We start from the raw sequence: 13,912 nt of genomic DNA, 5'->3' as shown, positions 1-13,912 counted from the left end.
CTCCGGGGTGGATCGAGTCTTGATCCTTCTGTCCTTGACCTATGACTGTACAATCTTTCCGTATTTTTCCCAGTCAGTGTTGCGAGGGTTTCGCTTCGGCGCCGTTTCACATATCGGCATCACGATTTCGAAGAATATCTACCTATGGTCTGAAAACGAGTCTTGTGTAGAGACTCTCCAGTGACGTACGGCACGAATCGCGAACTAGATAGACGCGGTGAATTAAGGAAGATAAGAACGAGGAAACGTTACAAGAGAACAAAAATTAATAAGGGGAACAAAAATATATAATATAATAAAAATGTAATATAATAAAAATATAATATAATAAAAATAGTACTAATTAAGTAAAAACGCATGCAAAATAAATATAAAAAATATAAAATAATGTAACTAAATAATAACTACGATAAATAAATAAAAACACATGCAAAGTAAATATAAAAAAAATAATATAATGTAACTAAATAATAACTACGATAAATAAATAAGAACGCATGCAACATTAGACTACGGTGTTACTCTACGAGCTAACTCTACAAGTATTAAAGTTTTTAGGGTTATATCTAGGACTTCTTCCCAGCTCTGAAATCCTTCCGTACTTGGTAAGATGAAGGTGGGCGTGTTTCCCTTGTTACAAATATTGACGTCACGACATATAATACTATCGAAGAGAGACTCACCCCTTTCGTTTGTCTCCTTACTTCCACACAGTGTGTGCCTTGCGTTGGCATCGCACCCGAGGATGAGCGTCGTCTTAGTCTCCTCGGCCCACTGCATCACCCTATTAACCGCTTCAGGTGGTGCAGGTTCGTCGTGGGCCATGTAACCGGAGGCTATTAGTATGGCTGTCCCATCCGCCGCCTTGAATCTTGCCACTGCTAGATCTAAGTTGCTGAGATTGAAGTAGAGAAGAGCATTAAGGTTGTTTTTAATGATTATACCCGCCCTCGGCCTACCTGTCGAGTTTGTGTACAATGTTGTGTATCCCTTTATGGCCATGCCAGAGATTTGTCCGTCCCTCGTCCATGGCTCTTGTATAAGGCCGATCTCGATGTCCCTCTCCCGGAGAAGGACCCCCAGATTAGCTGAAGCGTGGGAGCTGCGCTTCAGGTTTATCTGAACGACCGTCGGCATTAGATCGGGGTGGTTTTGGCGGTGCTGTCGTCGATCGCCAAATCGTCCAGCAGCTTATTGGCGTCTTCGACTTCGTCTTCCCGAATATCGTCCGGTTCGTCTAGGAAGACCTTCACCTTGGCTTTCCTGATGCCGTACCGGACTTTGTTCTCTGCTGCCTTCAGCTGTTCTAGGCAGCGCTGGTTGATCAAGAACAGGTATGGCTGGCTGGACTTCATTTCCTTTTCAGCTTTGAGAATGGCCAAGTCCTCCATATCGACTCCCTTGTTCTTCGCTCGCAGAGTCTTGAGCACCCTTTCATGGCTAGACAGCCCCTTGGGTAACCAGATGCGAGCTCTGGGTCTCCTTGGGATGTCCCTGGCGGGGACCAGCTTAATGCTAATCCCCTTCCATGCCTTGCCTAGTCTGGCAACGCAATCCGCCAGGAAGTCCCGCGAGAACTCATCGTCGCACCTGATCACCCGGTGCCCCCTAACCATGTCCGAGGCGTCAAAGGAGGGTGACTGGCCCGTTGGCTCGGACAGTAGTTTGTCGGTCACCATCTCTGCCAACTGGGTCTCGACCTCCTCCCATTTCTCCATCAGAAGGCGCCCATCGTCGTTGAGCTCATCAACAAGTGCCATTGCGAGGCTATCTCGGGCCACCTCGCTGAATTTTTTCGCCGTCTTGACAAAGGTGGTCGGTCTCGGGGCGCCCTTCGCGTCTTTGGCTCTCTCTCGCTCACCTCTTGTGAGCGGTTGCGCTTTGCTTGAGGAGGCAAAGACGTGTCTGGGTGCTCCTTCTCGTAGCGCTCGTATTCCTCGATCACTGCTAGAAATCTGGCTTTGTCTGCAGCGTCGCGCGGGTCGGCTTTGCCCTCCTTTTCATTCCTCACTATTTTGGCGAGGATGAAATGGGCCTTGCTTGCCTGCGCCTTTCGTTGTTGGTGGGTCCACGGTTTTGTCTTCCCGTGTTCGCCGGTCGCTTTGGCTTGGCTTGCCGCCGCTTTACTGTGCTTTGGTTGTGTCGTTTGAGGTGTGCTTGTCTTTACACCTCCCTCTGTATTGGACGGAGCTAGCGTCCCGTCGTCTGAGCGCAGTAGCTCCTCCTCGTCCAATTCGCTTTCCGTCGATTTGTGATGGGGTTTTACCTCCCCCACGAGGTCCAAAGCGGATTTTTTTGTTGTGCTCATTTTCATAAACGCCCGCGTTGCTCGGCATTGAAGGAAGGTCGACCGTGGCTTCGCCCCTAAGCCACGGCAAGGCTCGTTCCGACCCAGGGTTGCCCGGCCCTGGGAAGGATCCGTTCGAACACAGCTGGTTTAACCCCTCAGCTGCGAACCTTATAGTCAGTGGGCACGGGTCGCTTTACACGCCTGACTTGAGGGGAGGTAGTTTTAAGACTTGCCCATGTCTCGGTAGGGATTGGGAGGCAGAGGATTATTAGGTGAGCGATTCACTGGAGGTGCCGCTCGCATTGGCCGTACTGCAGTACGTTTCCAGGAGGTACCACGCGGAGGACCTTCTCCCAGGAGAAGGTGGTGTCTATCAAACCGATATTCACCTACGAGTCGACATGGTGTACCATTAGAGCCAAGGAATATTCATCAACAGTTGCCCTGTTGACTTTGCCTTGGATTGGTACACCCATACCACCCCAACATATAGAGGTTTTGCCAATATCGAAAATTCCTTTATAAATCGTCGAAAATAAGAACACAAACCTAAAAAACTTTAAACAGCTTGCACTTTACTCAGAATTGGAAAATTATTTATTGCTTCCAATCCCTTCTCATCAGCTTTTATTCCTTCCTTTGAAATTAAGAAACCTAAATATTTTACCTTATCTTGTAGAAACTTGCATTTATCCATTCTTAGCTCTAATTTATTCTCCACTAATCTCCAATACCTTCTCATCAGCTTATATTCCTTCCTTTGAAATTGAGAAACCTATATATTTTACCTTATCTTGTAAAAACTTGCATTTATCCATTCTCAGTTCTAATTTATTCTCCACTAATCTCCTAAATATATATTTAGAAGTATACTTCTACTAATATTTCTAAATGTTCTTTGATATCGTAACTTGCAATTAAAATATCATCCATGTATATTATAACCTTATTTTCTAGAATCATATCAGAAAAAATATCATTCACAAATCTTTGAAATACCTGAGGCGCTGTTTTCAAACCCATTGGCATACGTAAAAACTCAAACTGTCCTAATGGCGTTGTAAAAGATGTATACGTCACCGAATCTTTGTTCACGAACACATGAAAGTACCCATTCTTTAAATCCAATTTTGTAAATACCGATTTTGCACCCAATTTATCCAAAAAGTAATCAATTGAAGGAATTGGATAATTATCTTTGACCATAATTTTATTTAGCCTTCTGAAATCGATGCATAGTCTAAGCTCGCCACTCGTTTTCTTCATTAATACTATTGGAGAAGCATATTCAGACCTACTACTCTGAATAATTCCATTTTCTAAGTATTCATCCAACAGTTTCTGTAACGCTTCCTTTTCACTATACGACAGCCTCCTAGGTACACAACTAAATGGTTTTGAGTTCTCCAGAATTATATTAATTTCACATCTACTTTTCGGCAATTCAGGTCTCGGAACATGTATATAATTCGACTCTAATACTTTAATTAATTTCATTTTGTCTGTATAACTAACCTGTTATCCAATATCATAAACCCTTTCTTCATTCTCATGCTCTAACATATTTATTTGCATCATTTCCTTTTCAAAATTTTCCTCCAACACTCCCATTGGTTCATCTAACTTTTTTGTACCTAAAAGTTGCTCATCTAAATTTTTTGTTACACCTATCCTAACATCTTCCTCATTTTCATTCCACAATGAATCTTTATTCAAAACTGTACCTTCAAAATTCTCATTCCAAATTGTACCTAAACTTTGTTTACCTAAGCTTGTACCTAAACTGTTTCCAATTAATGTTGTACCTAAACTCTTTCCCCCTAATGATGTACCTAAATTCTTTCCATGCAAAGTTGTACCTAAACTCTTTTCACCTAAAGTTGTACCTAAACTCTTTTCACCTAAAGTTGTACCTAAACTCTTTTCATCCAAATAACTATCTCTTAATCTTATACCTAAATTTATGTCGCCTAATTTTCTTTTTCCATTTCCGAATTTCCTCTCCGAAATATTTTCAGTTTTACTAATTTCCATACAATTATTGGAAAACTTTTCCGCTTTTTTCTCGACATCGGTTTCAACACACTCTACAGTAACAATTTTTAATGTTTCTAAATCAATCTTTAAACCGCAAGCATCCATGAAATCTCTACCCAGCACAACATTACACACCATAGATAAATCAGACACTACAATTAATTTAAAGCAAATCTTTATCTCTTTCTTTAATATAAAGCATAATATTTTTCCGTAACTTTTCAATAAGCTTCTGTTAATTCCAAAAAAACTCTCTTTTTGAGGTTCTAATTTAATTCTTGCTGGTACATATGAAAGCTTAACAAATGAAACTGGGCTTCCCGAATCTGTTTGGCACTCTGTAATAATCGGCTGGCTAGGATTTTCAACGCAAAAAATTTTCAACAATCTTACATAATTATTTTCTGCCTTCTTCTTATATCCGGGACATTCCGCAATCAGGTGATCCTCTGCGCCGCATCCGTAGCACGAGCCTGGCGACCTTTTTGGCTTAGTACACTCCCTCTTCCAGTGCCCCTTCGCGTTGCAATTGAAGCAACGAGTCTCGCTGCTCGTTGGAACCGCCTTCGCTGCCGCCAATTTCGCCATGGTTGGCCCCCTTGCTCGGAGCCTAGTGTCTGCAAACGCCCTCAGCATCCTCTCCGGGCCATCAAAACATTGGAGCTTGGCCTGTGTACGCAAGCTTAGTACTGGAATGCCCTCCACGAGCCCATCCAGTAGTTCCTCCTCGTCCATTTCGACATCTCGAGCCAATCTGCATTTCTCGCCAAAGTATGTGGCAAACTGCTCATTTGGAGACCAACTACGTGCTTTGAACTTGCGCCGTAGTGCAGACTTGGACTCGATGCCTCCAAACGCCAACTTGAGTTGTTCCAGCAACTCATTAACAGGCTTCGCAAACCGCCCTGCAACAGCATGCCGTCGCCGTTTCTATCTCCATCTCTGCCTTCGCCGCTGCCGCCGCCTATATCGCCATCTCTGTCTTCGCCGCTGCCGCCTCTTCTACCTCCGCCTATCTCGCCGTCTCTGTCATCGCCACTGCCGCTGCTTCTGCCGCTGCTTCTACCGCCGCCTATCTCGCCGTCCCTGTCATCGCCACGCTGTGTGTTCTCCAAGCTTCTAACGCTCTGCTCCAAATTCTCGGAGCTGCTGTTGCCGTCTCTGTTCCTCAGTTGCGCATTTTCGCCTCCTTCATTCTCCGTGTCTTCGTTGCCGATCTGGCGATTCAAATTTTCACGCTTCTCCTGTGCCTTTGCAATTTCGACACGCAAATTTTCCAGAGTTTGAACTTCGCTCTGCATCTCCTTGCCGCTTTTCACGTCCGAACCACGCAACTCTTCCACTTCTGGCCGCAAAATTTGTCGATTTATTCTTATCGCACTGACGTTTTTGGTTTGCTGGGAAAATTTTTTCCCAAATCCCACTTCTGAAGTTTGTGACAGGATGTTTTATTAATTATTTCTTTATTCTTTTCTTTTACACACACGTCTTTATACACGTATTTACTTTTTGTTCGCTCGAATGACAGTGATCATGCTGCACGTAGGCAGCTCTCTTCAACCCCGAAAACCAGTAGCGGCGCTCTCTGAGAGAGAGAGTAACCTGCTCTCTCAGAGAGCGTAGCTCATCAAATAGTGTGACCAAACCTTAAATATCATAATTGGCCTGCTACTAATGTTTCCTCCAAACCCATAGTATTCTGACTTTTAAATTGTTTTAGCTCTAAAAATTTTTTTTAAAGCATTTCGAGTTTTATTCAATTGTGATAAAATATTTTGGTTCATTGTGATGAAATTTTAGAATGTTTCAATCGAAAGAACAATACTGGTTATTTCTGTCTCGGAGTTCGGTATGCACTGAGAAATAATTAATTAATCATGATCATATATTCCTAATCTGATAAACGGACCTGATAATCAGACCTGATTTGTTTATCAGGTTTCCTTTTTACCCTGCAGGCGTTGAAGGCCTGCATCAGAGGGTCTTCCTCATATCCCTCAAAAGGGCATCGATGTCCTCCTGCGTGACCCCAGGGGGAAGGTTGGAGGCGGTTAAGTTGGAGCTGGATGAGGCGGATGAGTTGGAGCTGGATGCGGTGTTGGAGTCGGTGGAGCTGGTGGAGCTGGTGGAGCTGGTAGAGCTGGAGGTGGTGGTGAAGTGGTTCATGATGCTAGAGTATTTCTGCTGATGCTGGAGTTTCTGCTGATGCTGGTGGCTGCTCGTCACGCTTGCTGGTCGCTTGTACTATGGTATTCGGTCTCAAGGGATAGAACGTCTAGCTTTGTAAAAGGTCAAAGTGTCCACTTCATGTGAAGTGGTTACGAAGGGTATGGGAAGAATTACAGTCTAGCAAAAATTTAAGGCATAAATGCCCACAGTTAAAAGTATCAAATTTTTGGAATCGCTGATAATTATATCTTATTTTTTCCCCTAAATATCTAATTATTTCTAAAGGCGGCTGCAAGTTACCAAAACTGTCAAAGTAGTACGAGTCTGATCCTTTCTTATAATACGCCACCCAATGCGTTCCTTCTGATGAGTCTGCTAAATTTATTATTCCACACTCGGAATAATGTGGTACTTTGGGTATCTCATCTCATATAAACCCCCCGAAAATGTGGAATATTTTTAAAGGCAAACTTCAATATATCAAAATTGGAAAGTGCTCTCTTGGGTAGTTCATTTAATAGTTTTTTTTGATTGCATTATTTATTATTTTTTGAAAATGATATACCATAGCCTTTCTTGTATGGTTGTAGGTACAAGCCTTTACCCAACGATACAGATTCCATTTTTCTGTTATGTCTCTGGTTTTCCTCAAGTTGTGCCTTTGCCATCTTTGCATTGTTAATTGATTTTACAATTGCAGCGCTACCTGACGCTAAACTACCACAGCGCTAAGGGCTGTTAAATTAGGTACCAATGGTAAAAAACCAACAACTTTGGGAACTGCTATTACCCGTGGAATTACAACATTTTTCTTACATCCCATTGATTTCGATACTGCACTGCGTGCCACTTTAACAGCATTCAATATGTCGAGTGGCTTATTCTTTCGCAATTCGATGGTTGCCTTTTTGATAATTGATGCAAGAGATTTTTTCACCACTTTCTTTTTCTGTTGCTTTGCTCCCATACCAAATTTCTTTTTTAGCTTCATCATGTTTGTAACAAAATATGATGCAGCCCTCTCACTAATGCTGCTATCCGCTGCTTTTACTCGATCCCAAGCCCTATTAATTAAAATCGAGTCTGCTTTATGACGTTCCCCCAAATCCTTTGTATTTGAATATGCTATATCGTGTTCCCTACAAGCTTCGTCTAAGCCGTTGATCCCCCGATCACCGCGAGCTAATCGTTTCTCTAGCTTCGTACCAGGTCCACAGTAATTATACCCAGATATATGAGCCTCAAAGGGAAGAGTGTTTATTAAATTATTTATGAGACCTGTACCCTGTTTGACATTTGATTTATGACTGATAATATTATAAAAATGTTTACCCATTTTATATCAACCTCAATTAACGACTGGTTGTCTTTGAATGAAGTACTTATCTCTAAAACATGCGTTTATTAAGACAAAATAAAAAATCATAGTATAAAACATTGAAAGTGGTGGTGATGGTGAGAGTAAACATCCGCGTCACAGCTCACTGCTACCAAACACGATTAGAGCTTTGGTGGTAGGTCCGTCCAATAGCGGAAAAACTAATGTGATGATTGCCTTAATCGAGGACCCAAACGGCCTGAAATTCGAAAATATATACGTGTATTCAAAGAGTTTATATCAACCGAAATATGAGTATTTGGAAAAACTTGTAAAACCAATACGAGGAATGGGATATTATACATTTTCAGCGAATGACAGCGTTTTTTCACCAGAGGAAGCTAAAAACAATTCCATCATGGTGTTTGATGACGTAGCGTGTGAAAAGCAAACTGCTATTCGCAATTATTTTTGTATGGGGCGACATAGAAATATTGATTCATTCTATTTATGTCAAACGTATACACATATTCCAAAACATTTAATACGAGATAATGCAAATTTTATTATAATGTTTAAGCAGGACGATATGAACCTTCGTCACATATATCGAGATCATGTTCATTTTGATATTGTTCACGCCAGAAAGGCGCTCAATTTCGGGAGGCAGTGTGATCCCGAACGCTCTCCTTTTCTCTCCCTCTTCCTCCGGACTTCCAGTCCTAGAGCTTCCAATCCGCTCTCCCTAGCATTAGTTTCTTTTGTATAGTCAGTACCAATTTACTTCTGCATAAATAAAGACATCCGACGCACGTCGCGCAAGCAACCCGAAAGTCCTACGTGTTTTTCTTATCGAGTGCATTTCAGCTTAAAGCCGCCCCCCTCCAACATTTGGTCCATCAGAGCCGGATTTCATCCACCAGCAGCTCCGGTGGCTTTAACACCGCACAAGACAAGTTCAAATATATTATTGCTGCCGGTCATACAGTTAGGTTTTGCGAAGCTCAATTCGTCTTAATCTCTCTGTATGATTTGTCTAAATCCTAAGTCCGATTGATCCGACACTACGGCAGCATAATAAGTTCCAATTCCAAATCCAAATTTCATTTTCTACATTTGTGCCAAAATCCAAAAGTGTGTGTTTAAATAAATAAATAAATGCAATAGCCACAGTGAGAATTTAATTCCAATAGTTCTCAATTCTTTTTCGTTAACTGTGTTCCCGCTACCCAGCAGGCAAAGAGCGGTCTCAGTGCGGATGGATCCGAGAAATGTCCGCTAAAAATATTAAATGCGAACAAAGAATCGGAGTTTCCGCATTAGGTTCGGGGAATGCTCAAAAACGGACGCGCAAACGGACGAAAAGCAAAACTGTGGCGTTCCCCGTGAATGTACCGAAAACGTATTGCTAACGGACACTGAAACGTACAGTGGGCGGCCAAAAAGCGGACTTACCGCAATAGGTTTGCCTAATTGTCGAAACCTGGTCCGAAAACAGATACTGAAACGGGCTAACACTGGGACCCGTGCAAATGCCGCAAATGTCCCGCTAACGGACACTAAAACGCACTGCACGCGTTAAAAATCTTGTCGTCAACGAAATTTCTAGAACTCGATGAACGGTTCTTCTCCTTACTTCTTTTGTCGCTTGCCTGTTTTTTGTTATTTCGCTGCACATGAGCGAGAGGCAAATATTATTGCATCATCTTTTAACTCTTTTGGTTTGTGGAATTTTTCCCGTTGCGACTCTTTTCCTTTTGACCGGCGAGTTGTGCGGACGTGAGTGAACAGTTTTTTACAAGACGCACGTGTTTTCATCGGTAAGTGTTAAATTTAAATTGATTAATATGTATATTCTCTTACTAATGAACTAATATTGACTAGATTTATATTTATTTATGCTGGCGAGACTTAATTTCCGACGAAGTGGCGCGCCAATGGTCCTGGTTTGGGACAGAGTCCAAAATGTCCATTCGAGAGATGCTTATTACATCATCCGTCAAAGGTATGTATATTTTTCGTATATTTTTTAATACGTATATACTTATAATAATTTATATTTTTACAGCCGCTTTTATAAACAAATTTCCGTTGGAGCATGCAAGCAGACACAAAAGCAGAATGCACAGGACGGTTTGTATTAGTATTAAGTATTATTAGTTTTAAGGAAATTAACAAATCTTAAGTAAAATGTTTATTTTTTAAGTTAAATAATGATAAATAATAAATAATGATAAACATAAATAAATGTATGTTTTATTTACATTTAAAAAACCCGAAATTCTAAAAAAATTTAGTTGGAAATAGATATTAAAAACGTATCTGAAACGCATCGTCAAAAGGTCCGCAAACAGTACTTCCTGCGGTATTGCCACAGGTCAGCAAACGATCCTTTTTCGGGTATCGTAAAGGGGTTGCTATCGGTACTGTTTCCGGTCTCGCCACAGCGTCCGCAAAAGCTATTAGTTCGTGCTCCGAAAATGAGAGGTTTTGGTGCCACAAACCCCAGGACATGTAATTTACTTTGCTACCGATCTTGAGCCTAAAATCGGACGTTTTGTCCGCCTGCGGTCCGCAAAACTTCAGTTTTTAATATTTTTTACGGAGTTTTTGTCTGCTGGGTAGCATTTATTTACTTTTACATACATAGTCAATACAGTCCACTCCACACCACTACAATCGCTGTCAACATTGACATTTCCCCAATGCGAGAAATTATATCCAAATAATTTCTATACAAGATCTACGGGTTCCAAAATTCATAAAGTGTTTGTTTAAATAAATGCCTAAGCCACAGTAAAACTTTCCAATTTCGAATTATTCTTAATTCCTTCTCGTTTACTGTGTTCCCGCTAGCATTTATTTACATTACATACATACTACAAATACAGTCCACTTCACTCCGAAATATAATATATAAATATATAACCCAATATATGAATATTCCTAAACGTACTGCATACCTACATGCTACAATTACTGTCCGCAGCTACTACAATTATAAATTGATTTAATTCTTACAGATATTTGTTTATTTCCTCCCTTGCTCTATCCTGAGCTGAACTCCACCTAAGCAATTAAATATACATATGTATGTACATACATACATAAATCGTCTGCAAGTCGACGCTCCAATATTTGGCAATTTTTTCCGCCTCTCCTTATTTCCGCTATTTTGCACTTGCATACGACAAGTGAACAAATATACACACACGCGTATTGGTTCCGAAATACAGCACCGGTCAATCAAATAAGACCAGACAAATAAAATAATTTTAAATTATTTTATATTAAAATTCCAACTAACCGATTAAGTTAGAAATCCAAGTGTGCTTCCATATCCGCATTAGTGTGACCGTATTTTCGTAATTCCGTATTTAATTCAAACATTGCCGATTTAAATTCCATACGAGAAAAATGCAATTTTCCACAAATAATAATTATTTCAAAAATAATTATTACGAGTCCGATAGGTTCCTAAATTCCCAATCCAACTTCGACCTATAAATTATTTTGTAACATATACCTATTTATAGTAAAAATTATAAAGAAATATCCAGAATGGCTCCTGCAATTTTAAACAAATTTACTTTGATCTGTGACCGTCTGAGTCACTTCGAGTCCAGAGTCTGCAATCCAGCAGCACCCACTCCATCCCAGTACTCTTGTCAAATCCATCTCGACCAAGTCCGAGCGCTATGGGACAAGGTCGAGTCAGAGTACGAAGCTTGTTCAGAGCTAATTAAAGTTGGTTTAGAGGGCGCGGCAGACACCCTGCCTACTCTTAAGGCAAAATACGACGACACCTATTCCATTTATGAACGGTGTGCCGCCAAGTTCATGGAACAGATCGATACGATCTCTGCTAAAGCAGCTCAAGTCCAATGCCCTGCGCCCAAAATTCCTTTTCGTCTGGCTGTCGGCTTCCTCCGTACGAAACGGAAGTTTTCTCAGGCGATTATCTTCGCTGGCCGACTTTCCGGGACCTTTTCACAGCGGTCTATATCGACAATCCTACGCTGACCCCTGTAGAAAAGTTGTTCTATTTAAATGCCAAGACGAGTGGTGAAGCTCATTCCATAGTTTCAAATTCGCCTCTGACCAACGACGGTTTCCGCTCAGCATGGAAAAACCTATCTGAGCGTTTCGAAAATAAACGCGCGTTGGTAAACAGCCAACTGAAGAAATTGTTGAACATTCAGTCCATTGAACGTGAGTCCTCGGCAGCCTTGAAGGAGCTGCAAAATATAATTCAAAATTGCCTCACATCCCTAACTCTGTCCGGCCTTCCTACGGATAATTGGGACTGCCTCCTGGTTTATTTGTGCTCCACAAAGCTTCCAAAGCTGACGCTCTTATTATGGGAGCAATCCTTAACAAATAAAACCGATATTCCGTCGTGGCTAGAACTCGATTCGTTCCTTACTGAGCGCCGTAGAACTCTGGAAACCATCGATTCTCTCCAGCCTCCTACGATATGCCTCAGTCCGTCCAACCCGAAAAAATCCATCGTGGCACCGCGAGTACTAAAATCCTTTAGTACGCGGATTGTTCCCATATCCAAAAGATGCGATTTGTGTTCTGCAGAGAACCATCCAGTGCGTTTGATATACTTCCTGGTACTTTTGCTGCGTATCCTCGCAAGGGGGGGGGGGGGGGGGAGAATGTTCACGCCAGAAAGGCGCTCAATTTCGGGAGGCAGTGTGATCCCGAACGCTCTCCTTTTCTCTCTCTTTTCCTCCGGACTTCCAGTCCTAGAGCTTCCAATCCGCTCTCCCTAGCATTAGTTTCTTTTGTATAGTCAGTACCAATTTACTTCTGCATAAATAAAGACATCCGACGCACGTCGCGCAACAACCCGAAAGTCCTACGTGTTTTTCTTATCGAGTGCATTTCAGCTTAAAGCCGCCCCCCTCCAACAGATATGAATTTTGAAACATTCATGGAAATTTCACGAAAGTGTTGGGACGATAAATTTGGATTTCTTGTAATCTCTAAAGAAGATGATATGAAAGCTGGACGATATAGAAAAGGATTCGACCAATTTATTATACTTGAATAAATAATAATGATAATACATATAAATATAATAATATTATTGGGAATAAAGTCAGTTCAGACTCTAGCATCATAATGACTACATCATTGACAATAGCTCTAAATGGCAATACATCTGTACTTAGCGAGAATTTTTTCCCACAAATTTTGCTAAAACGTAATTATGAATGTGCTCTAATTGATTTTTATACATTTAATTCTATACCGAATGTTGATAAGGGGAACAACTTATTTCATATTGGGAACAAAGTCATTGAAATACCAATTGGCTCATATGAGTTTGATGATATTTCAAAATATATTATTAATAAGCTCAAGGAGTATGAGCTTCAAGACAGTATAAAAATAGAGTGTAATATCAACACTTTACAAGTTCAAGTTATTACTAAAAATGAGACCGTATATTTTAATCATGAACGATCAATTGGTCGTTTATTCGGATTTAATAAACGAAAATTAAGACCACATGAGAAAGAAGTTTACATCTCGGATAATCCTGTGAATATTTTAAAAATAAACTCTGTTAGATTGGAATGCAACATTATAAGCGGGTCATATGTAGAGAATAAATCAAATCATGTGCTTCATGAATTTGGAATCAATGTCCCCCCTGGATATAAAATGATCATAACACCACGAAATTTGATTTATTTGCCTGTGAACACCAGAGAAATAAGCACACTCGAAATACGGATAACTGATCAGGACGGAGATTTAGTTAATTTGCGTGGAGAAACTGTATCAATCCGTCTCCACTTACGACCGAGAGAATGATTATTTACAATAAAAGGGGTACTCATCGATCCTTTGATAACATTATCAAATCTAAAGCTGAAGTGAAAGCACCATCATCTTCACATCAACGCCAGGCCCTCACATTAAAAAATAAATTGATTTTGACATCGTTGGGATTTAATATTAAATAAAGTTTATCAACTAATATTCAAATGAATGAGATCTTTTATGTCCAGGAAAAGCCTGCTAACGATGAATCTATTATTAAAAAAGAGTTTTATTCATATTATCCATATCAGCAGAAC

The 13,912-nt window shown here is 40.8% G+C and overlaps 2 protein-coding genes and 1 long non-coding RNA gene across 3 annotated transcripts; 1 reads left to right on the top strand and 2 right to left on the bottom strand.

The window, feature by feature from the left end:
• Nucleotides 1–1,136: 1,136 nt before the first annotated feature.
• LOC121502720 (uncharacterized) lies at nucleotides 1,137–2,308 on the bottom strand. Its single transcript, XM_041776422.1, has 2 exons — nucleotides 1,862–2,308; nucleotides 1,137–1,802 (listed from the first exon to the last, which is right to left on the bottom strand). The coding sequence occupies exons 1-2, from the start codon at nucleotides 2,306–2,308 to the stop codon at nucleotides 1,137–1,139; spliced, it is 1,113 nt and encodes a 370-aa protein (XP_041632356.1).
• Nucleotides 2,309–4,539: 2,231 nt separating this feature from the next.
• LOC138928558 (anti-sigma-I factor RsgI-like) lies at nucleotides 4,540–5,662 on the bottom strand. Its single transcript, XM_070285776.1, has 2 exons — nucleotides 4,721–5,662; nucleotides 4,540–4,665 (listed from the first exon to the last, which is right to left on the bottom strand). The coding sequence occupies exon 1, from the start codon at nucleotides 5,626–5,628 to the stop codon at nucleotides 5,011–5,013; it is 618 nt and encodes a 205-aa protein (XP_070141877.1). The 5' UTR covers nucleotides 5,629–5,662; the 3' UTR covers nucleotides 4,540–4,665; nucleotides 4,721–5,010.
• A 3,395-nt stretch (nucleotides 5,663–9,057) lies between these two features.
• On the top strand, nucleotides 9,058–9,965 carry LOC138928638 (uncharacterized). Its single transcript, XR_011445035.1, has 3 exons — nucleotides 9,058–9,634; nucleotides 9,699–9,819; nucleotides 9,883–9,965. It is a non-coding gene; the product is annotated as an uncharacterized lncRNA (long non-coding RNA).
• The last annotated feature ends 3,947 nt before the right edge of the window (nucleotides 9,966–13,912 follow it).

The sequence above is a fragment of the Drosophila kikkawai genome, chromosome 3L (assembly GCF_030179895.1).
Source record: "Drosophila kikkawai strain 14028-0561.14 chromosome 3L, DkikHiC1v2, whole genome shotgun sequence".
In the NCBI taxonomy this organism is placed as follows: Eukaryota; Metazoa; Arthropoda; class Insecta; order Diptera; family Drosophilidae; genus Drosophila; species Drosophila kikkawai.
Note: the sequence above shows the minus strand (reverse complement) of the source record. Positions and strands in the feature narration are given on the sequence as shown.

Coding starts and splice junctions, on each gene's coding strand:
- LOC121502720 (XM_041776422.1), bottom strand. CDS start 2,308: ATGAGCACAACAAAAAAATCCGCTTTGGACCTCGTGGGGGAGGTAAAA. Junction 1,803..1,861: donor AGCGCAACCGCTCACAAGAG/GTGAGCGAGAGA, acceptor ACCTTTGTCAAG/ACGGCGAAAAAATTCAGCGA.
- LOC138928558 (XM_070285776.1), bottom strand. CDS start 5,628: ATGCAGAGCGAAGTTCAAACTCTGGAAAATTTGCGTGTCGAAATTGCA.